This window comes from Cebidichthys violaceus, unplaced genomic scaffold (assembly GCF_023349555.1).
Source record: "Cebidichthys violaceus isolate CVI_PGR_0920_01 unplaced genomic scaffold, fCebVio1.0.p SCAF_1, whole genome shotgun sequence".
Classification (NCBI taxonomy): domain Eukaryota; kingdom Metazoa; phylum Chordata; class Actinopteri; order Perciformes; family Stichaeidae; genus Cebidichthys; species Cebidichthys violaceus.
This window is the reverse complement of record NW_027176262.1, coordinates 22,895,104-22,920,042: the sequence shown is the minus strand read 5'-3', so window position 1 is coordinate 22,920,042 and position 24,939 is coordinate 22,895,104. Positions and strand designations below refer to the sequence as shown.

The following is a 24,939-nucleotide window of genomic DNA, read 5'->3' as shown; positions in this document are numbered from 1 at the left end:
CCATGAGTGAGGTAGATACAATACACAGAGATGTGCACACACATACACATGGATGCACTCAAACGCCCCATATAAATATGAGCCACATGGGCAGAGCGTGGTGTAAAAATAACAGTGGTTACATTAGCGAAGGCCCAAAGTGGTGTTTGTTCAACACAGTAAATGAAAGCAACAGAATGCATTATAGAACAGAGAGGCAGTGAGCCTGAAAAAAAAAAAAAAAAAAAAAGAAATAACAGAAGCTTAATGCTATAGCTGCTGCCGCTGCTTATGTAAAGAGCAGAACTGAGCACGACGCCGAACCGGGAGGCCTTCCGAGTTCATTCCACCTTTCAAATCCAAAATAACTGCTGCCGGATTTCTCAAACCCACACTTGAGCTGAGCTTAAGTGTGGAGTACAGGCTTGTTAAAAAAAAATAAAATAAAAAAAAAAAAGCCAGGAACCAGATAAGGTATCCTGTACAAATGCACAGAAGAATGTATACGTGTGTGTGTGTGTGTGTGTTTTCCTATACTGTACACACAACAAATACATAGAAGTAAAACAGAAAATACACACGTGGCGATGACCATTCAGTTGAAAACGCAGAACCACACCATGGCAGCTGCCTCTGACTGAAAAAATGGACTCATCCACAAATACACACAAACACACACACACACACACACACACACACACACACACACACACACACACACACACACACACACACACAATCAGACAGACCCAGTGCCTAATCACCTGCAGTGCTGCCACGAACTGAATAGTGCTGACGAGTGCCAGAGATTGTGCAGGTGGGAAGTTGAACTTGACCGTGTCCAGGAAGTGTGCGTTGTCCATCTGGATGTCCACAAACACATAGAGCATCTTAATACCGGCCGTGGAGTCTATGGGGACTGAGACAAAGACAAAAGAAAGACAGATGAATAATTCACTCTGTTATGTCAGGTAAGCCTGCGGTATATACACTATTGATGCTGGCTCCAACATTAACACGCAGGACATGCTCAGCGAAACCGCATACGTATAGATCTCAGCACGTACCGCTGTGATATAACTGAAGCTCATTCGGCATGAATCTCCAGCACATGCAGCAACTGATGCAAAAAAAAAAAAAAAAAAAAAAAACCTCAATTATTTAAGGAAGGAGAGGGACACATGCGATTACTATTACCGCCATTAATTTCACAGGCCATTTACTACGCACCCGGGGCCTAGGAGAGGTGTGCTACAAACACGTGCCGAGAGAGACGCTGAAAAAGTAGGCGAGAGTCCAAGAAAATAGGGGCAAAGGGGAATTATCGTTGCCGTTGATCAGCGTAATTATTCTTCCTCTTGTGTAAAATTTAATTTGGAGATCAGGAGCGAGGGGACTTCTTTTTTTTTTTTTTTTCCAGTTATGATTAAGCAAATGGCCCATTATGGTGCGAATGTTTTATGAGCGAGTGCAGCTTGATGTCGAGATTAAAGCAACATTGAGAGAGAGAGAGAGAGAGAGAGAGAGAGAGAGAGGGAGAGAGAGAGAGAGGGAGAGAGATGGTGGAGCAAAGTGGGACAAGGAGGCAGAAAAAAGAGGGTGAATAGAGATGGGTCAACAGGGAGAGACCGAAGATCTGTGAGATACACATCTTTACAGAGGGTTGAAGGCAGATGGGATGGAGACCGAGGAATGGAAAATTCCTGAATGAAAGTAGGCTGGAAAACACTGAAATTCAATTGAAGGCAGGGGGTAGGCGATTTAATAATGTACTGTATATATTCCAAAAGATAGGGCATGGAAGATAGGAAAGGAAAAAGTAATAGGACACTGTGTGTGTGTGTGTGTGTGTGTGTGTGTGTGTGTGTGTGTGTGTGTGTGGAGGGGTGGGGGTTGTCAATTAACTGAAAAGTGAAGTGATGAATGGGCTCACATCTCAGCAGAGCGCCAAGATGGATAAGGATTTAAAAAAAAAAAAAAGGGCGGGGGGACGGACTTTGCTGCAGGCCACATGTTGAGTGAGAGGCCAAGGAGTTAAATATATCATGAGACTAAAAAGGACCGGAGGAGTTAAGTAAAAATCCAGCCTGCTTGTTTATAGGCGCTCCCAAAACGTAAAGGGCAAAGAAAAGTGACATCGATCGGCGTTCACATTAGCATGGTAGCCGGAGAGCACTTAGACGCTGCAATTAGAGACACAGTCAATGAGACGGACAGGACTCACTCGCCCCGTCGGTGGTTTTATACATCTATGTGTTATAGCAATAAGGTCGCTCAGTGCAGCTGCTTATTAGCGGCCAGTCGTAAACAAATACGCAGCCACAGTCATTGCAAGTGAGACTGAGAAAAGGTTGAACATAATGGCGTACTGGCTTATTTACAAATCAATACGTACTAACAGGTTCCATTCTATATTGCGCTCATGGAGAACCTCATGAATAATACAGCAATCACTTGGTGTCTGAACTGATCCATGTCCAATTTGTGGCAGTACGGCCTCAGACGTATCAGAATTAAACTCCGTCGTCTCTCTAATGCACACGTTTGTCGTTGAGCCTGAGCTGCATTGAGGGCAGTCGTAACGGATGTTCTGCGGGGTGAAAACAAGACTTGAGGCCACATAATTATTTGCAATAGGCTAACTGTTTACTGGGCTTTTATGTCAACCAAAGCCAATAATACCAGCTCAAACTAAAGTGGGTGCCGTGGGTAAGCTTTTGCTTTGCAAAATGAGTCCAGCTACCAAAATAATGGAGAGCAGGGTCCAGTAATACCAACAGCTGGTGGCAGCGGGCCTGAAAAATAAGTTTATTTTGCATCCTCTTTGCTTGCTCTCTCCCCTCACTCTGACTCCCTTCTCTATTCAGATGAGTCACACACACACACACAAATGTTGTTTAAACATCAAGGATGTTAGATAAAAAAACCCATCTCTCATATCAGCAAATATTGTTATTACTTCAAAACATGGTTTTATGATGTTGCCCATATTGCCTGCACTAGATGGAGGTGCTTTATGACAAAAGATGAGATGGCGCCAATATTCTCCAAAGCAGATACCGCAGAGGAAATGAAAGGGATGCAGGAGAGAAAGGTTCTCTATGAGTCAGTAAGAACACAGTGTCTTTAATCTCCCTCAGGTATCTGACATCATGGGCAACAGTGCATATGATGTCCTCATGATTGAGTGATGAAGGTCAGGAACACAAACACAGTGGTGCCCTCACATACGCGGAGTCTTTGAGAATCTGTAGGTCATCTCATTTCTTTGAAAACCCCTTCCATCAATTAATATCTGGTCGAACTTCACAACCCACGAGGAATTGATCTTTGGGGCCCTTTACCTTCGCTTCCCTTGGGTTCCTATGAGTACACAGCCCATCTCTTCTGTAAACACACACACACACACACACACACACACACATGCAATCACATAATTCTTCCGCAAAGATCAACTCAGGAAAGCGCACATGAGACACAACACACAACACGCAAACAAACAAAAGCCAACACAGAGAGAGCTTTTCTGTGTATTAAAATTCTGTTGGTCATTTCTGGTATTTGGGAGAGGTGAGGTTGTTCTGGCGGGGATAGATATCAAATCTATTGATTTAGCATTTCCTCCCATGTTCTGCAAGAGACAGACGGCGGGGGCGAGGGTGAAGGTCCTCAACAACTGCTTGAGGTTTTCAAAGGACGGCACTAATGCATGTTCCCTATTGATCTGCCGGGTAAATGTGATGTCCAGGCTCCAAAGGTCTGACATGCCGTCTGTACTAGAGCTGGGCGGGCTACACTAACTAGTTACATCTTTACATTGATCGATAGCTCCGCCCGTCGCGCCGTCTCTCGACTCCTTCTTTCACGCAGCCCGCTCTCAGCCGGTGGTGGTCCTTGATGCTCGGCCGCTTCACGAAACCTTTGTGTGGCGCGATCGTGCATGCAGAGCGACGGACAGACAAACGTGCGCACGGGGACAGGCAGAGGCACTCACTGAGGCAGCTATGGCCGTAGTGCACCATGAAATCAGCTCCTAGGGCTCGAGCGGTGAAGTCGTCCACGCAGCAGGCCCCGTACGTCACGTCCCCCATCACAATGGTATCCGCCTCCGTGAACCTGGGATGCACGCACACGCACACACACACACACACACACACACACACAGCAACACATATCAGTGCAGTCATGGACCATATGCACATCCTGTTCGTACAGAGCATGCCAAGCACGGTGTGATTATGAAAGCGCTAGGACTAGATCAATCCCTATCTGCTTGCTACAGACAGAGTACATTATATAGTATCTGACAGCATTGTCAGTCAATGACTGACTCACGGCTGAACAGCATGACACACTCCTTTTTTGCTCCCCATGACCGGCAGCCAAAGGCCTGAGCGCGGCACAAGCTGTCTGGTAGTTAAAGCCCCGCCAGACGAGGGTTAATAGGTCATCAGTCAGCCTGGTCACAGAAAGAAGAAGCAGTAGGAGACGAGGGCTAGGACCGGTACACATAAGCAGATCAGAGTTTGTAGGGGCCTGGATTTATAGCACATCTGTCTGGGAAGAGGAGAAACCGACCTCAGCAAAAAGTTAATGCTTGCAGCATTCTAAAACACTCTTCCGACAAGATGTTTTATGCCACGAGTAGAATGTGAGAGCGTAGCACTGATCATGTGGGGCTAAATGTTCTACTTTGCGCCTGTAATGGAGAAAAAAAAAAAATCAAAAAAAAAAAATCATGGCCTTCTTCAGAGAAAAGAAAAAAAACACCCAATTACACAGGCTTCTGTGGACCCAGATCTGTTAGAATGAATTGCTGATCACATTACAGAAAAAACAAGCTCTTTCTTTTATCGCCCTTTATGGCCGAATAAAATGCTAAGTAAACCCTTAAAGGCTAAGTAAAATGAATAAAGGCTGAAAGTAGCAGGGAGGAAGAGCAAATGAACAGAAGCTCGAGGCATTGTCGCGGAGGAAAGATGGAGTAGACGAGGGGGTGGTTGTAAATGGTGGTTGTTGCCAGGTATTTGTGGCTGTATTCTGACAGATTTAGGCTAGACGGGACGGGTAGAATAGTGATGAGACAGAGGGCTTGGGGAGAAGAGGAAAGTGATAAACAGACATGGCTGCACGCAGAACAGCATCCGTAGCAACCAACAGGCTCTTATGTGTAATGTGTCTCCCGCTTCCCAATCTTTCAACCCACATCCACTCTCTCCGTTTGTTTCTCACTTTCCGACAAAAGTTTCCACTTAGCCTTTTCCTCCCTCATTTTCTCCGATGTAATCTCCGCGTTTGCGCTCTCTCCGGGGCCCCTCATCAGCGTCCCCTAGCTTTCTACGTCGTTTCTCTTTCGCTCTCGCCGTCCCTTCTCCTCTAATGGTCGCTCTCAAGTGAAGGGCAGCGCAGGCCTGCCGAGCAACGGGCAAACACAGACGGAGCGACTCATCCGGTAAATAAATATTTGCCGTCGAAGATTTGAATCAATTACCCTCTCCCTTGTCAAGGTTTTGATTTGTTGCGCCTCTTCGCGCTGCGTCCGTACAGTCGCCAGTGGGAAGGTAATTATGCACTAGATTCCTTATTCACTGCAAGCCCCATTGTTCTTTCATCGCAGTGCACCGACTTGTTTGAGTTGCATAAATGTGCATGAACCTTTCAGCTAAAAATACACAGCCTGCCCACCAGAAAGAAAAAAAAAAAAAGTAGAGACTATCCCCTGCAATCTACTGCAGATCACGCAGAAATCGTCTACAATGCAAAACACAGCACCACGGAGCAATATCGTATCTAATCATCAATCAATCTGCCAGAAACACCATTATCGTGTTATCTTCATTGGTAATGCAGTTAGTAATTTCCAGAGAGAGGATGCCGAACTTTTCATAGTAATAAATGCGAAGAATCCGATTAAGAGGCCCACGAGAGACATGTGATTCTACTGGGACATGGGTAAAGTAATTACTGGGCAACTTATAGTCCCATATCTCACTGGGAGAGAGGGAGAGAGGGAGAGGAGGAAGACAGAATGAAAGAACGTCAGAGCGAGAAGGACAGAATGAAAAGTATATCAGTGTTAATCAAATCCCATTTCTAATACACGCTATCTCATACAAGACATACTGTATGACTGCTGGGTACACATAGAGCACAAACGCCCTCGTTTCCATTTACTCCTCTCTCTACCTATCTACCCTTCCTTCTCTCCCCGTCCTGCATGCGCTTGTCTCTGGTGTCAGTCACTTTCCCGTTTGCGTCGGTATATCAGCACTGGCTTTGCCTCATCTCAGGGTGCTCAGTTCAGCCATTCCGACTGAAAATGTCATTAAGATCTAATTAAGATGTCAGAGAAGCTTGTGAACTCCATAACAGCCCTTGTTAATGAGCTCTTTAGCATACAGCTCAATATGTGTGTGAGAAATAGCCGACTGATCCGAATCTTTGTTAAAAAAACAAAGATTCTACTACTGGAAGTATTGGCGTGTACCGCAAACATAAGTCTAGAAGCGGAGTGCAATATAAATATGCACACATACAGTACGCCAGCACGAGTGCAAACGGTGACACACACTGACGCAGACTGTGAAGTGCATGCTAGATGAGTGCATCACTGGTTAAAGAGCATTTCATTCTGCTCCACCATTTAGGATTTTAATGGGATCCATATTAGCCGACTCTTTCAGGGGTCCACACAAAACATGAAATCCTAAGACACAAAGACAAAACAACCAAATTATATTAAAATCTGAAAAAGTCTCTCTCTCTCTCTCTCTCTCTCTCTCTCTCTCTCTCTCTCTGATGGATGGATGGATGGATACTGAGTCAGATAGTTTTCCTGGATCCGTGATAAGACTACAGTCTGCAGGAAGATGATTTATATGCCTCGTCTACGATAGTGTATATATATATATATATATATATATATATATATATATATATATATAATAATCGAAAAATAACACCAAGAAGCTTTGTTTTATGATAGTCTGCGATAGGTTTAAAATGTGTCCATTACTAATGACCCATTCTCTTTGTTGAGGGTTGCAGTGATTTCATTTACTGTGGGTGCACACACGCATATTGTTGTATCATCTGCATACATGGAAGTGGAAGATCATTAATATGAGCAAAAATAAAGTAAAGGCCCAAAACAACGTTCTTGTTCTAGCGAGGGGAAAATGCACACAAACTTATATTAATTAAGTCATCTGCAGAAGATACACTTTTCTGACTTTGACAGGAATTTCTTCTGAAGCCGGCTTAAAAGGAGGAACAGCTCTGAGATGTTAGCGGGCGAAGAGAATGAAACACATCTCCTGTCTCAGAACGTTCCCATTAGCTCTCACACAGCCATTCTGTTGCCAGTGGCACATGTCTGTTGATGAAAGGTATTGGACTGAATTAAAAGAAAAGGATTCCACCACCTGTTTGAATCACAGTTGATTAAAGGTTTGCTGTGTCTTGAGGTGTGGGAAGTTGCAGATCATTTTTACACCGACATTCAGCGTTATTCTCGGGCCCATCGGCTCTTATAAGGACATCTTCATATTCAAACAGCTTGTAGAGAATGACAGCATTCTGTTCTTAAAAGTCAAATACTGTAATATGGTGATGTATTCTACATTTTCTTCTGGATTTTTCTGCATGCACATTCCAAGTTGATGTGTTTAAAGGAGTACGAGTGAGCATATGGTGGTGGGAAGACATTTCCGCTAACAGCAGATGTTTTTGTTGTTCATTTATTCAGGGAGAGCAGACCGACTGTATTGTAGGCAACAGTGCTTCACTCTGATGTGTTCACGGAAATTCATAACTGGGAGGTGTCATGTACAATATCAGACATGAACCTAAACAGTTGTGTTTCAGATATTCCTGGGGTGTCACACACTATACACCTACTATATATATATATATATATATATATATATATATATATATATATATATATATATATATATATATATATAGTATACAAGGGTGTTATATATTAAACTGGGCCCAGTGCCATGTATAAACATACCTTGTTATTGTGCATTCAATACTAAGCTATTCAAATAATACTCAGGTTCATATATATTCATGTATTCATTTTAAAAGGTACAGTGAGTAGGGAGGCCGTGTCGCTGACGTTAATAAACCTCGTCAACTGATACCAATGCCAATATCAACACTGTCTGTCAATTGCGCGTTAATCATGCACACAAGCTATTCAAATTGACGTTTTTATTTTAAACATAAATGTGGAAACTAAAATGAGTGATGGTCTATTAGTACCACTGCCGTGCATACACATACCTGTTATCCTGCATACAATACTGAACTATTACAATAATGGACAGATTCATGTTTGGGGGAAGAAAAAAAAAATTGTCTAATCAATCCAAAATTTCACGGACCCCCTGCTGAGGACCTCTGCTCTAAACCATCAACATTAGCTGTATAGCTGTAGCTTAAAAGTGTAGCGAAACAGTAGGTCTCTGGCACAAAATGACTTTCAAAGCCACCATACCAACCTCCCTTTAAAATACTTGGAATATAACCGGTTGAAAGAAAACTTTTGTTTTTTGTCAATGCTTATGCTAATTTGATTGAACTGTTAATCAGTCTACCCTCTTGGCAATATCTACAATACTTCACTCTTCATTTAGATGATTTGCTGCAGGAAAACTGTAACACACCAATTACATCAATGTTGAAGTCAACAATACTGCAGTATTTGATTTTTTGTATAGAAAAGCACTACAATGGCCATTGTGTTGAGGCTTAGATCCTCAAATGCGTATGTTGTCAAGTCTACCGCTCCATCTCCACTGCCCCAGAAAGTGGGTTAAGTGCCTTGCTCTAGGGCAAGGCAGAATGGAGAATGAAGGGAAAATGTTACTGCTCGTCTTCCACACACACTCATGTTCTCCTATTGGTCTGCTAATGTAAAGGAAGCAGGAAGGAAACAAAAAAATAAATAAATATGATGACTCTATGATGCTTCACTATACTAATGAGTGGAGTGCAATGAAGCCCATTTAAGAAGAACAACAAGCTCTCATAAGCTGCATTAGTGCTGCTTGTCATGCATTTAAAAGGCATTTGCTTTAGTAAGTGTGCAGACGGTCAACAAGCCTGACAGACAAAAAAAAAAGGGAAAAAGAAAAACTGGTCACAATTAAAACTTTTCACAGTCATCCGCCATCATCAGGCTAATCCAATTAGCAAATTTGCATGCTTCCGTATTTCCCTACTGACATGATTTAATTTGTTCAGCAGCAATTTTGCAACACGGGTGAGAAAACAATTACAGTTTCCAGGTTTTTAAGTTTTGCATCGCTTTGGGGTCAGCGCTAAACGTCACAGTACATTTATGGTACTTTTCATGGTGCCGAATAAGCATTTGCCGTCCATCTGAGTCATTCAAATGATGTCAAGTTGTTCCGGCAGGGAAGACCTGCAACCAACCACACGTTGCTCGTGCATCGGCTCGGCAGTCAGCAATGTCCTCTCCCAAAAGAGAGTCCTGCTTTGAATCTTTGGCCAAAGCTCTTTCTATATCAAGTCTGCATGTTCCTTCCGGTGGGTCTGTGGGTTTCCTCCAGGGGCTCACATGCAAATGGATTTGAACTCTAAATTGCCAAGCAGGATTGTGAATATGTTGACCCTGATGGATTGGAAATCTATCCAGCCTGCCTCTCACAGAGTGCACGCTGGGATGGAGTCCAGACTACGTTAGCATCCTCTATACACAGTGCTACCACATGTCTGTCAGGCTGACAGATTGTATTCTGTGCTCTGATGTATTGATAAACAGTGACTCACACTTTGTGTAAGATTAAATTGAATAAATATGTATGAGAGAATATTCCCGCGGAATACAGCCAGAGCAATCAGGATCTTTCTCCCATTATAGCTCATCGGCAAGTTTACTTTGGCATGCGCACATGAGCATTATCCGTAAGCCAATGGTTAAAGAGCACTATTAATAACAAAATAATATCCACTTTTTCTCCCAGGGAGCATCTCTGCTACCGTTTGCCGTCTCTCTTTGCTCACAGCATGCTATGAAGACGTGATCTCTGCAGACTAAAGACGTCCGGATGTGCCAAACTCGCATTGGGGAAGAGTTGAGATGATCCTTTTAGCTGCTCCTGCACTTGTTTGAGGAAATAACGAGGAGTGTCAGAAGTTTCAAAAAAGATCTAACCGGCTGCACCGATCCAGTTGGCTGTTCTTCAAAGAATCCTCTCTGCCTTTGCTCAAGAATCAAAATAAAACAAGACGTCTCAATAAAATGCCTTTTAACTTTGTTATTGGTGAATGGTGCATAGATTATCTTATTTATTTTTTGTTGAACTTTGAAAACATATGAGAGTCTTAACTGAATTCCTCTTAAATGGTTCGGGGACAGACTACCGTGCTTCTGTCGGCTCTGATTACATTTAATTAAGGTTGTAAAAAATGTTAGTTAGGTAAGTGAAGACATCATAGAAGTGATGTAACCAGAAGCTTATGTATTATAAGTGTAAATCTAATTTAAGTTTGCTTCAACGTGACTTGTATCACGGTACTGTAAATAATTAAGCGCAACAGAATATGACACAAAGACTTCACAGGAGGAGTTTTTACCAATTTAAAATGTATGTAGGACAAAACAATGCATGAATCCGCATGAATGACCAAAACACAATGGAGTGTAACGTTACGTTTCACATGTAGCCACCCAATTTGGCCTAGTGCACCTGTTCAAAACTCAACATCTTGATAGGTCCTGCATCCTGGTTATTTAATACAAGTAGATGTGGTTTTTTAGTTGTTGTTGTATTTGTGCACACAGACCCGGCACACTGGCAGCATGAAGACATACAAACAGACCATTTAAAGTGACACTCCCACAGCGCGCGCACAACCCCTCCGCTAATCGCAGCAAACGCTTTGATTAGGTGTGAATGCCGCCTAAGAGGAAGGCTGCGGTACCCTCTGCAGTAGCTCGTCTGTCCATGTGACTGCGCCGCCGGTGAGATCTTCACATCTCAGGTCTAATAATAGCAGAGATAGCGGAATGGTCTCTCGGGAAACAAAGTGACAAGCAGGTCAGCAGGGTGGGTACAGGTGCAGCACAGTTGCCACTGATACACAGTGGTCAGACAGCTCAAATGAGCATATGTGGCGCACGCGCACACGCGCACACACGCACACACGCACGCACACACACACACACACACACACACACACACACACACACACACACACACACACACACACACACACACACACACACACACACACACACAAGTTCTCCTTTCCCTGAACACAAACTACATGTGTGAATTATTTCCTACATCTGGCATAGGCTCATCTTTTATTCCATTACATTTCAGACATCAGCCCCCATCAGTGTGGCAGTGAGTGGGCTTTGGCACCGGGCACAGCAGATTGGCCCAGGAAAAGAGGCTTCTCCCAGAGGTTGGAGGGTAGCTCTGCATACGCGAGCCGTCGTTATTTCCCTTCTTAAATGAGTTCAGTTTAGGTAAATTAGGGGGGGGGGGGAAACGATGAAATTGGAAAGAAAGGAGTAAAATTAAAGCCCCCGTGGAAGAGATAATGTTGAGTAGGAGTTGATACGGAGGGAAAACAAGAGAACATGCGATTTGAAAAAAGGGAACGGGTCAACAAGAGACATATTGGAAAAGATGGGGACAGACGGAGGAAGATAGAAGGGGTGATAATGACTAGGAGGAGGGCAGACTACGTAAGACAGATGAGCGGTTCGCTGCCGGGGTTGTAATATTAGCAAATCTGATATCGATAATCTGCTTTCTGCGCATACAACATAGAAAATATCCTGACAAAGTGTTTCCCTCCAAAAAATAAATTTGGCAAGGGGCACTGGGCAGGAGGATTAAACGATCTCGACTCCTTCCCCCGTTATGGATATCTTCCATTCGATGTCTCTCCCAACTTACTCTACTATATGTCATACTGACAGGGTTTCGTGTCTTCAACAGAACCAAAAATTTGGAGTCAAATCCCGCTACAAAATATGACTAACTGCAGTCATTGAACATATGCCAGGAATGAGAGACGTGAGGCAGCGAGTCGGGGGTTGATGCTTACACAGATGTTTTCAGTAATACCATTAGATAATCCTTTAACACCCTGAAAAACAAGATCATTACTGCTATTTCATGAGTGCATCTAATCTATTTGTCATGGCATCTATTCAAAAGCCTGAGCCAGGGGTCATTATAGAAAGACCTACAGCTTCATCAAGATGGAGTCCTGAAATGTACAGGAAAGCAGAGCACGCTTACAAAGAGCTGCAATGCAATTTACAGAAACAAAAGCACCATGCGGCAACAGTCATTACAAGCGACTGCTGTTTTTGCAGACATTGCTCTCGGAGGTGAAAACTCAGGGCTGGGCCTACAACCAGGAACAGATCTAATCTCTATGGAGCTCTGAGAAAAAAAAAACACAATACAGAAAACTAAATCTTTGACACAGTGGTTATCAGATCTGTGAGGGTATCAACACAGGGAACAGGATAAGGGGACTTAAGAGGACAGATAATGGTAGGATGAAGTGCTGTTGTATTGTATCTACAAGAAGAGAACACTAAAGCTTCCTTGAAGCTGCGGTAACGATTGATTTGTCTCTTGTTCAGCCTTGAGTAAACAAATCATACCGTAAGCATGCATGGGGGGGTCATGGAAAGCAAACATGTGAATACTGTTGTAGGGTTAAAATATGTGCCATCATAAGCAAGTATCAAAGTTAATGTTCGGAAGAAGAATGATGTTATAAAGCAGCTATAATCAATACTTTTCTAACCATAGACCACGTCGCTGTGAAATGAAACAATTGGTTGTTCTTAGTGAAGAGTGAACGACTTATATTGATCAGGTGGTGAATGCTGATATTGTGTTGTATCTGCTGGATGTGCACACTGTACGCTGACAAAAAGGGGTGGGGCCATCCTTTCTGTTCTCATAGAGTCCAACTGTGGTTACTGCCAGGGAGGCAGCGAGTGTGGCTGAGCTCTGACATAAGAAAACCTTTTAGCTCTTTGCAAGCAACCCTGTCAAAGTAAGGCCTAAGTGGATACATATTTGTCAATCCATTTAATAGCATGGCCTATTCAAACGACGGCTAAATGTAATAATTCCCCCCCCAAAAAATGTATGCAATTTTGTTGGTGTTTGGAGAGGTTTGGTGAGCGGGCGTTTGGAGAACAAAGATGATCAAATCCACTGAAAAGAGGCGGCAAACAGGCTTGTAATTTAAGATGTTGTGAATCGATTAACAGGGTACAGCGGGCAGACGTGCCGTTCCACCACAAACACATGTAAATACGCAGTAGTAGAAAACAGAAAAATCGCCTTAATATCGGGGGGAAAAACAACCGTCAATCATCCCAAAATATTATTGCGAACAATATTTGTCAACCACAGCACATCGTTGCCCTTTTAGCCACAATCCCATGACACAAAAGTAAACTAAGGGAAATAAAGATTATATCTTGTAGCGATGGATGAGGTCACATCCATCTCATCCCTCTTTCATTCATCCCTAAGGCTTCCCTCCATCGTCTGTCACTCTGCTCCCTCAAGTCATTTCACAACCTCTCTCCTCTGTCTTTATTTCCTTAAGCTTTTCGACTCCTTTCCTCTCATCTTACGCTCCTTGTCAGAATTTCTCTGAGCTGCTGTCTATCATTACATCTCGCACTTAATTATCGGGAACGCCTACTTAACGCTTGATGAATCGCGTTGGGTCGCAGTGATTGAGTCGTCCTTCATTTATCCCCTAACGGAAAAGGATGTTCTCATATTAGCTGCCGTTAATAGGAAGTATACTCACATTCATCTTTAAATCTCACTCCGTGCGCGAGTGATATTGTCTTTTCCACTACCCCGTGATTTATACTTAGGTGCTTTTATTTTGGTACGTAACATATATGTAGACATCTGTAGAAATCTATGAACAGTAGGGCAAAATATTAGAAAATAAGTGCATGTTTTCATAGTAGGGACTTAGCCGTTTCATGTTGGATTAGAAAAGATGTCTGCCTTCTCTAGCCATACATCAAAATACTGTCAGGCTTTTGTTGTTGTTGTTTTTATTCTTTCCAATTTGCGGATTGTGCAACCCCAATTTGTGTCCTTCAACTGCCAGAGCAACGTCAGTGGAATTACTGTGAAAGGACATTTTAAAAAGCCCACGTAATAGTCTCCCAGTACATATACTTTCCCAAGCTGTGCATAATTTTACACAGCTGTCTGCGAATGCAATTACATGGACATGTGCCTGGGACAGCGCCATCCAAAATGAGAGTGATTATGGCCGGTCTGACTGGCGGTGCTGGAGACAGAACAGAGGAGAAAATAAGGACTTCAACCTTCAGCGCTAAGCATTGCTTATCTCTTCTACACACTGCTGAGGGGAAACGGGTTTGCGTCATTACTTCACAAATTAAAAGTATCCCGTCTAAGATAACACCAGCGGTGGGTTCACCTTTGGAAAGGAACATACCGCCTTCACCCACAGTGTTTTTATTACTATCGTCACATTTCATTTTGGAAGTCAAAGGCCAGGCATTACGAACGCTCACAACCTCCATCCGGGTCGCCCAGTCTTGTCCAGCGTATAGCCAATGCGACCGCATATTATTATTATATATACTGTATCTCTAGTGGTAATCAATTGTACTTTCATGACAGCGCAGGCAATTTTGAAGGTGCTATCTGCCAAGATATCCTATTAGACAGTGTCAGCACCTATCAGGATGTCTGGTCTGCCTGGGCACGATGTCCCCCTAGAAGAGATCTGATTAGCAAAGCCGGAAACAGCAGGTGTCTTGGTGGTCCTCCATGCCTTTGTCTGTGAGGTGCGAAGCGACGGAAGTGTGACTGATTCAATTTACCCTCTCCTATCTGGCACCACAAATCAAATTCAACAGAGATGGCATCAGGGACACATCATAACCAGGAAGAGACCAGTACCCGTGACAACAACACTACTACGTCTTGACTTTGAGCCTTTTCCTTTCACGCCCTCGACTTTGACGCGTGTATCATTTATAAAAGACAAACGGGGACAATGGCTGTATTCTGTCAAAAACGGGGTTGAGATCCCAGGAAGACTGCCTTACAGAAGGAATACATGATCGGTATGCAGAGCAGGCTAAAATGGACACAAAGCGTACACTTATAGGAGGAAGTAAAATTCCAATAATCATTAGAAGCAAAGTGTGTGTATTACAAAAATATATGAAGTGATTTAACAAATGTAAACTGATAATAATGATGAATCTGTAAACGTGATTGAGTAAAACTACTAGTCTGTGTGGGCTGCACTAATGTATGTGGAAAAGGGGAAAAAGGGAAAGTATGCTAAAAAGGACAAGTAGATTTGGTTCAGGTCAAAATGGAGAATAACGGAAAGTACCAGAATGAAGAAGAAGGGGGGGGAGCGGGCCTTAGAGATGAGGCCAGATTTGGGTGTAACCAAGCGCGTACGCAGAAGAATTAATGAAGTAATGTTAATCATGTGCCAGTGAAACGGGAGTGTTGGGGAAAAGGGGAGAGGGCCCAAAAAGGGGCTATAAAGAGTGTGACTTGCAAAAGCAAGGGGGGATTCATCGCGGGACGCCTTCCAGTGCTCAACAGAGACCACTGGACCTCGTTCGACAGCCGCAACGGAGGACTTCGTCTTCGCTGACAATTCAAAACCGCCTACTACTGCGTTCTTCCAGTATCCAGTACGCAGTATATACTGCGTTCGTCAGTAGTAGGCAGTACGAGACTGTTGAATTTATTCATTTGGCAGTATACAGACAAAGCACATTAAAGTCCTGCCCCAAAAAGTGCCTTTTTGCCTAAAAGTTGCTGTGTGGTGGGAAGAACTACCAACAGGGTGAAGAACCCAGAACTGAGTTTTCATAAGCCGCCGAGCTAAAAAAACTGAGCCTTGAAAAAAAAAAAGACACAAAAGTGAGGCATCAGCAGGAAGAATGGAAAACTCTGGGATCCTGATACTCAGTATGCCTAATGTCATGTGTGCAGCAAGCATTTTATCAAAAATGTTTTACAGTGGAATGTGGATGAATGAGACAGCTATGCAGCATTATGTTTGCAAGTCCGACATAGCTAACATTAGCTTGCTACCTTGCCCTTATCACTATTTTAGTCATCAACTGCACCAGTGGTAGACATAGAATGCTGTAATAATCCTGTGACGTGCTGGAATCTGATGTTTTTAAGACAGCTACAGGCATTTTGTTAGCGTTTCAGCTGTGGCATTTTTGGCATCCAACAGACTTTGCTTGGTTAGCATAGTGCATTCCACATGCTACATTCTGGACCAAATCGGTATGTACGGACAGTAAAGCATGCAGTCTTGATTATAGTCACGGAGAAAATTGAGTATGCAAGACAGATACACAGGTCGGTGCTGGGTTTGCAGATCTAGTATCTATGAGCTTGTACGAAATATAACGGAAAATATACGAACAAAAGGCTCGGCCTCTTCTCCGCTATATAACTTCAAATGCAAATGTGGCAAGGGGCACTAGTCGGGAAGTTTAACCTTTCTCCTCTTTCATTTAGTCTTCAAGCATGTCTCTCTCTCTCTCTCTCTCTCTCTCTCTCTCTCTCTCTCTCCACACTGTGGAACAGTAAAGAGGTTTCTACAGGGTCTGCAGGCGGTCGCTGACAATGAGATATTGTTGGAGTTCAACATAAGCTTCGGGTGGGCAGTGAGGGTGTGCCTGGCAGGAGAGCTAATTAGACAGCACATGGCTCTATGTGTGAGCTGGGAGCTCACATATGAATACCTCTTATAGGAGATATATATATATATATATATATATATATATATATATATATATAATATAGCCAAAGAGCAGACAGAAGCAAGAGTCGGAACAGACACACAACTATGGTGCACGTATGCACAAAAACACACCTACATATATGCTGGCGCAAAGACACACTCACTTCCTCACTTACACCCATATCTGTTGCTTCAGCTCAGCTGTGCTGTGGGCGCCGCGAGGACAGTGACGATGTGAGGGCAAGAAGGCGTTGGAGGCAACCAGGCCCCTTCCTAATGGTGGAGTTGACATTTACCCTGGGAGGCTGTGGGCTGCGGCTGCTGCTCCCACAGAAATGATTCAACCTGCCGTGCTGAATATAGAGGAAACACTGTGATGGATGAAGACCGCTACGGTGAAGGACCTGGAGATGTCTGGGGGCAGTGCGTGCGCATACTGTACCTTAATTTACCAACACACTGCATCTGACATGACGGTTACTTGAGCTGTCTAGGGCCTATGTTGACAGATATCTAGGATAGTACATGATGGAGAGAGACAGGAAACAGGCGCGGTGTGTCAGTGGGTTCACTAAGTGAGCGTTTTCCCATCACATGTTGTGTTGAATCATACGTACGAGCACAAAAACTCCTCCAGAAGAACAACTGCCTCCCACACCAGCTCTTCTTATTGATCGGACCTGACTGAATCCCGCTGTTACTGCCGGTCACACTTTTTTTTGGAACTCTTACATTTTCTATATAAGAGTTCCACAGAGCGTTAAACATTCACGTTCAACGGTTCGACAGCCATTCATCCATGTCGACGATTCTCGATGCATCTCAATAGATCGCATCCCCAATTTCACTGTGCATTGCTATGTTTTCAATTAATAATAATTTTTACAATCTAATAAATCTGAACTTTTTTTTTTTATTCAGAAAGTGCTAAATCTTGTGTGATGATCCACCTCAGAAAATAAACATTGCAAAAAAAAACCAAAAACATGAAGTGCGCTTCAATCCACATAAATTGAACATAGCAGCTCTAAAACAGAACTTCCTGAATGCCTATGGCATTATATCCTATATGAATTAGCCTGGCAGCTAGCAGACTTCTCCTTAATCTTCTATTAACACCAAGATACCTCCCTGGAGACATGCCACGTACCAGCCTGCTTCAAGGCCTCCACCATCATTACCATCCCCCAAAAAAACCCCCAAGGATCACAGCACTTAATGACTACAGGCCCGTCGCCCTGTCCTCTGCGGTCATGACGTCTTTTGAGCGCCTTGTCCTGTCCCACCTAAAAACCCTCAGCGACCCTCTCAACACGGCCCTCCACTTCATTCTTATTCTTATTCATTCAAATTCAGCTTCAGCTAATGCTACCGTGGTAGACAGCCTGCATAAGCAAGACGATGAAAAAGGGCCGATCTCAGGGAACTTATACCCGGCTGGGGTCATCCGAGGTCACACGTGACTTTGTTGCTATAAAGATTCATCCTGCGCGAGACGGAAGATATCCAGTGTTAAGCCCTGCCTCTGGCGATCAGTACGGATGAAAAAGAACAAAATATATCAAAAGGAGTGGAGAGAAACTAGCGAGACAGTAAAACGCAGTGAAAGCTCACACTGCATTGTGATGCATCTTAAAATTGAGAAATTTCCACACATCTAAAAAACAACTGCGTCTCAAAAAAGTCGGCCAGTCCTGATAAGCTGGAAAGACATTGCTATAGCTTGTCAAAAGACACTCTAGTCCAATACATAGTGTTCACTTTCTTAGTTCAGCATGTCAGCACTAAACAGAAACTAGAGTGTGATGAAAAAAGTAATTAGTCACGCAGGTATTTGATCATAAACTAAAGTATTGGAAGCTGGTGTCTTTTTTTTCCAGACAATAATTCAGTGGATGGCTGCCATTGTTTAAGGCCCACACTGAAAATATTGTTAACAAGCTAAAAAGCATGCATAAGTGTTGGGGTGTTTTACTTAAAAAAAAGGTTTGTTTTTGCCAAATGTAACTATTGTACGATTATGTTTTTTTTGTTGTTGCGACTAGATCAGCTCAGCATTTTTGGACGTTGGACAGCATTTATGTCGGTGCCTTAAGATGGTTCCAAATTGCATATCCCTTACTCATCACTGTATACTCAGTGCCAGGGCTGACAATGCGTAGGCTTAGTTAAACTAAACTATCATTATTCATCAGGCCATTTTTGGGAAAGCTTCCTTCCTACTCCTGTTTCTATGTTAATCACAAATGTGGACCTCGTTATACTGTAGTCTGAGGACAAAAGGCAACTTTTTTTTTGCTGACTGTTATTCTGCGGAAAAACTTGAAACTAAGGGAATTGGTAACTGGTGAGTGGGTTTAGAGCAACTGCCAGTTCTAGGGAGAATACAAATTCTGGTGACTATCGAGGCTTTCGGTCACACATTAGTCATAAATCATAATTGAACTGCCTCACCTTCTCTCTGTTCTTCCATCTTCCTCTTTTCAACTACTTTTTAATGCAACATTTTGTTTACTGTATTGTTCCATGTATCTCTAGACTCACAAGATTCTGAATAAAAAAAATGATTGATAGGTACAAAGATCGTGGTTAAACCAAACCCGGAGTGCCAGACGATTTGTCCCACAGAACCATCTGAGAAGCAGTCATTGGAAACGTTGCTTGGAAAAGGGCCAACACTTTTTAAAAAAAAAAAAAAACACTTGTCAGGTGACTGGATGAACAATCTGCCAATCAAACTTTTGCTGAAGCAAGTAAGGAGACGGGCGAAAAAAATGCATTTTCCCCATCGAGAAAGCCTTCGGGGTCGTTCCTGGCTCTCCTTTCAATGAAGGAATGCTCTCCAGCTCTGATGTAACTGTTGCTATTGTAGCATCTATGCTAAACGTAGCTGCCAGTAGACGCTGGTTGTTCCGTCGCTCTGCGCTACGTACGCAAACGCATTACTCCAAGCCTGACAAGGTGGATCCAGCTGCCGTGAAAGGTAACGTTATACCTGCAGTACTCTACAAAACATCAACCCAATCATGTTATGACCTCACCTTCAATGACACCCTTGTGCAACACTTTGCCTTGACATTTGGAATGACCCACCACGCAGCCATCAATTACGACGGGTAAGGAATAATAATTCAAACTGCCTATTCAACAGTTAGATAACTTAGTTGTGTGAGCAAAAAAAAAAACAATCCACTTATTCATTTAGTACTTGGGTGTAATGGCTTCGTTCAAGGCAGCTTCTCTGCTCCCTCAGAAATAGCAAAAATACAGTGAATGTAGTAATATTATCAGTGACAAACACACACATTAATATATCAAAATAAATGAGACATATGAGTGCATTTTTCTCTGAACATAGAAATGGGATTTTTTTTTCTTCAGTTACCCAATTTCTAAAGATGTTGGTTTGGTTTTGTTGTTTAAAGCTCGTCTGTGCCTCTTAAACTGCAGCAACGTCAATTCAACTCTACAACACTCCGTATTAATGCGGCTTTATAGGAATTTTAGAAACAAACAATATAACAATATCACTATTCAATCATGTATATTGTCTCTTGTGATCTATGACACATAGTAAGGCGATTCCTTTTCAGTACGAGAAAAGATTCATTTTTCCCCTGTTGTGTTTTTTTTTTGTTGCTTCAATAGCAAAAAGGTTTTGGCCTCGTGTGCTCAGCCAATTTGTCTTTATGGATCGGGACATGGCGCCACCCCCCACATACCCTGCTTTCTGCTACTCTCTTTATACCCCCCCCCCACTCCACTGTCACAAAAGAAGCAGCAGTAAATACTGAAGTTCATAAAAGTATCATTCAGAAGCTAAGGCTAGACAGCTGGCATACCATCAAAAAGGCAATACAACATACGGTACGGTGACGGCACATGCATCACCGCCTGCCGGCACGATTCTTTCGCTTTATGCCGAAAGCTTTTTATCTTGTTTACGTATGAAAGCAGAGTTCACGAGTCTTTTTTTTTTGAATTCGTGACGATGTCAACACTGAGAGTAAAGAAATGAAATGAAATGGCACAGAGAGAATCAGATAAAGGAGAATGGCGGTGAGGAAATGCACAACATTTTACATATTGTGACGTGGTTTATTTAGTGGAGTTACATGCACAGACCAATTCACACAAAGCATTAAGTGGGCTCCCATCTCAAAGCGCTTAGGTTCATGTAGCCTGCATGACATCAATGACAGATATGATATGGAGTATTATGGGCGAAAACATCTTTAGGTTAGTAATGTCAGTATGGAGTTCTATTGATTTGCTGTCTACGAGGTACATCTGTCTACATGTAATCTAATTCAATAAAACACTTAAACCGAGCCCGACCTTTATAAAAGTGCATCACAGTTTAGCATCTCTGCAGATCTGTGTATGTTTTAATGTACATTTAAAGAAGCATCTTCAAGGCCAAGGCTGTAGGCTGAAAAAAAGCATAGCTAAATAAATGCTATTTGCTGCATTTCTTTACATGTATATCGTCTTGCATATACAGTAACATAAAGATACAATTAGTTAGCATGCTGTCCATAATAATGGTGGTATAACAAATGCTGTACTATTTATGCTTTAAAGCTCCAATAGCACAGTAGTTTCCTTGATAGACCTGATGAAGTAATGTTATACAAAGAAATGTTTGACAGAAGAATTCTAACTAGCGATCCCAACATTTACAACCTTTAAACTCACGAATAATGTGTTTTTACAGGGCAGATAGGTCCGCAAATCACTCGCTACTTACTGGCAAGCTTAATTGCTTTGAGTGCGTGGTAATAATGACGGCGAAGAGCGTTCTCATCTGGATTTTGACAGCTGTGCAGTAAGAGGACGCTGTTTAAATAAAATGTAATAATTGAAACACACTCAAATAAAAGAATTCTGAAAAGTGAAGGGAACTTTATCCAGACACGTATTGGATTGGCTGACCTCCTAACTCCATAAGAGGTCCTCTGGTGGGCCTTTGTCGATTGATCTCAGGTCAAGGCTAAAAACCAAAAGGACTCTTTGCAATCGCGGCCCTGCCGTAAAATGCATCTCTTCTTGTGCAGCGTTGCCAACTCTTTTTCCGATGCAAGTAGCTAGCGCTAGCTCCAAACGTCGCTAAAACAACGTCATGCTCTAATCTGCGTATCGGGGAGGTCTTCGCACAGTACTTTGCATAAAGCTCAGTGGTTGTGTCAGTTGCAGTGAGGGAGAGACTGAGAGGAGAGGGAGAGACTCCGTGCTGTCGGCAGAAGAGCCGTGAACTTAAGATTACTCTGAGCTGCATTGGTAATGAACATAACATATTTGAATATATCTCTGGATTTCTCCCTGATGGTCTGAATGAGTTGCTGGATTTGTCGCTAGTCATTTTTTTTTTTTTTACAAATAGAGTCGCTAAGAGGGTCAGAGAAGTCGCTAAATCTAGTGAGAAAGTTGCCCGTGTTGTTGGTAGTTGCCAGGAAAACGATCTCAAAAATATTACCAATTGGAAACGCTAGTGGGGGAAATTTGAGAACTTTAATTTGTCTTATTTTGGTTATTTGAAGTCAGAAATGGGTTGCCATGTGTGCATATGTAAAGGGTGTATGGTTCGTATTAACATGCTACATGGCCATAATTCGGAGCAGCTTGTCCTCATTAAGACTTAGCGGCCCCTCCCACTGAAGCGCCTTACTCTGAGGGCAGCTTAGCCCTTTCATCCCCATTTTGATATGGACCTCAGCCCTGTCTCCCGAGTACGAGGGACTGCGGCAGTGGCGGCGATGGCAGAGCCGCCCAAACTCCCGGGACCTCTGGTAACCCTCAACATAAGCTCGGTGACATGAGGTTAGCCGCCTGCTGCGCCAAACATCCGAAAGGTTACCGTCACTCACTCTCTCCGAATTCCACCCTCCAGTACTATGCTAGATCCACATTAGGATTGGCATGCACATTTGCGACATTTCGATCAATGCAACAGACAGGGTTCTGGTTTCTCCCACCAACACAAGCAGTTTTATGAGGTGGGAAGATTAAACAACCAGAGACAGACAGGGTTCACCTGCAGGTTAAACCTTGGAAGGGATGAGCCAAATTCTGAGCTCCGGTGTTGAGATTGTTGACTTGAACCAAGACCTTGAGTTCCTTTAGCTTCTCCTTACAGATATTGCAGTTTCATCCCCACATCAGGATCAGAGATCATACGGTAAGGAGCCACCAGATGCCGTCGACCTTATTCACGGTTTGCTCCGATAAGCTCCTGGACGTGTTGCGACTGTCAACAGTAAAGTGCCATTCTTGTGGCACTCGCACTACCTATATCCAGCTGCTTTCCCCAACGTATGGGTGTAGACTTCCGCAAAGAGCCTGTGTTGTGTTTTCTGAGGTATGTACACAGATTCATGGCAACCCTGTTCCAACGCGGCTGCCATTGTTGTGTGTCTAGAGGTCAAACGACGGACGAAACAAACCCTGTTAAAGAATAATTTTATTCGAACGTAGCTCTTATCTTCACACTTTGGCCACCATTCCTATCAGTAACAAAATATTACATCTGCCAAGTTAAAGTTTTGGTGACAATTATACAGATACTAAAAAAAATTACAGTTTTTGGAAGGAATGAAAGCATATCCGATCCGGGCATAATTTAAATGAATTAATATCTGCTAAAAAAAAAAAAGGGGATCCACTTCAACCTGCTACTGTTGCAGAGCTGCTCTCCTTAATGACAGCCAGGCTCTACACTGCAAGCATTTCAGTGCATACGGGTATGAAAATTAAGAGTGTGTGAAAGAAAAAAAAAAGAAAAAGATTTGGATTCACCAGTGATTGACACCGAGGTTCCCAAAATCCCCTCGGCTCAAATGGTAACAAATCTGTCATCTCTCCTCGGCCCCTCTAATAGGAAAGATTAAAATACAAGAAATTCCGGTGGCAGCCTTTCGTTTTCAGCTGGTGCTTTAACAGGTTGAAGTGACAAACGTCGCCAGCAGCAGGTCACGTCAAACTGTCGCTTACTAACGTTAATTCTAAAAGTACGTTGACGGTTGTGCGCTCTCTGCGAGTCGCTGTCTGCACTCAGCCAAAGATTGTTGTTGAGATAAGAGAGGCATCACGCTGTAACACCACCGGACAAGTGCAGTTGACGGTTTTTGCAGTCCCAACCACTTATAACCACAATAGAGTAATATGTCTTCTCTCTAGACGATTATGTCACATCAATTTCAGGACATTCATTCTTTCAGTTAAACTTTCGTGAATAATCGGCGACACAGACGGCAACATCACAGCCACATGCTGTCGGGGTGGAGGTTCTTCAGCGTGCGTGAGGACATAATAAAGCCATGGACATTGGACATCGTATACTGGAATTTGAATTCCTGTTCATTTCGAAGATACTTTCAACACATTGCTGGTGTGTAATTTACTACTGTAGTTATAAATAAGAATCAAGTACATTTATATCCATGTATGTATTTGTTACACTGCGTTTTACAAAGTTATGAAAGCAATGTTTAAGTCAAGTCTTATGTCACCTTACTTCTAAAAGCTCAATTTTAGTTTACCTTCCAAATAAAGTGGTTTAGATAAAGTAGCTGTAATGCAGCTATATGGATATATTCCAAGATCTCAGATTTGGTCAGTAAAATGTTATCATAACCAAGAAGACTATTACCCAAGTCGTACTGAACCAGAAATATTATTTTAGTAGGAAACTGATCCTAGATGAACAACATGTTTATCCATCTTTGAGACTGTCAAGACCTTTGTTATTTTGTAGGGGGGGGGGGGGGGGGGGGGGGGGGGGGGCGGGCAACAGCACTCAAACTCAGCTGATACCATTCAAATGATATATTCAACCCATCAGTCTGTGCACAAGATAGAAGTAATTTAGTACTTCACAAAAGGCTCTGATGTTCATCCAGGATTCAAAGAACCCATCTGTTAAATCTGGAAAGACTGGAATTGCAAAAAAAAAAAAAAAAAAAAAAAAACGCATTTAGTGAGACAGCACCGACAGATGCAACATAGCTTAAGGGGAACTATATAGCAGGAGCTAATGAAGGGAAACCGTGAGAACCATCTCCTCTGCTCGGGGAGAAATCATGTGGATGGTGAAGAGAGGGTGAAAAATGCAGAGGGATGAGCGATAGAGGATGCGCTGAG

At 42.8% G+C, this 24,939-nt stretch overlaps 1 protein-coding gene across 1 annotated transcript in view; it reads right to left on the bottom strand.

The window, feature by feature from the left end:
• dph1 (diphthamide biosynthesis 1) overlaps positions 1 to 24,939 on the bottom strand; it is a 54,340-nt gene that overhangs the window by 18,101 nt on the left and 11,300 nt on the right. The window contains exons 4-5 of the mRNA XM_068715733.1: positions 3,974 to 4,095; positions 744 to 898 (exon numbers count right to left, since the gene is read on the bottom strand). Coding sequence (XP_068571834.1) covers positions 744 to 898; positions 3,974 to 4,095 — 277 coding nt within the window. The remainder of the gene's footprint in view (positions 1 to 743; positions 899 to 3,973; positions 4,096 to 24,939) is intronic.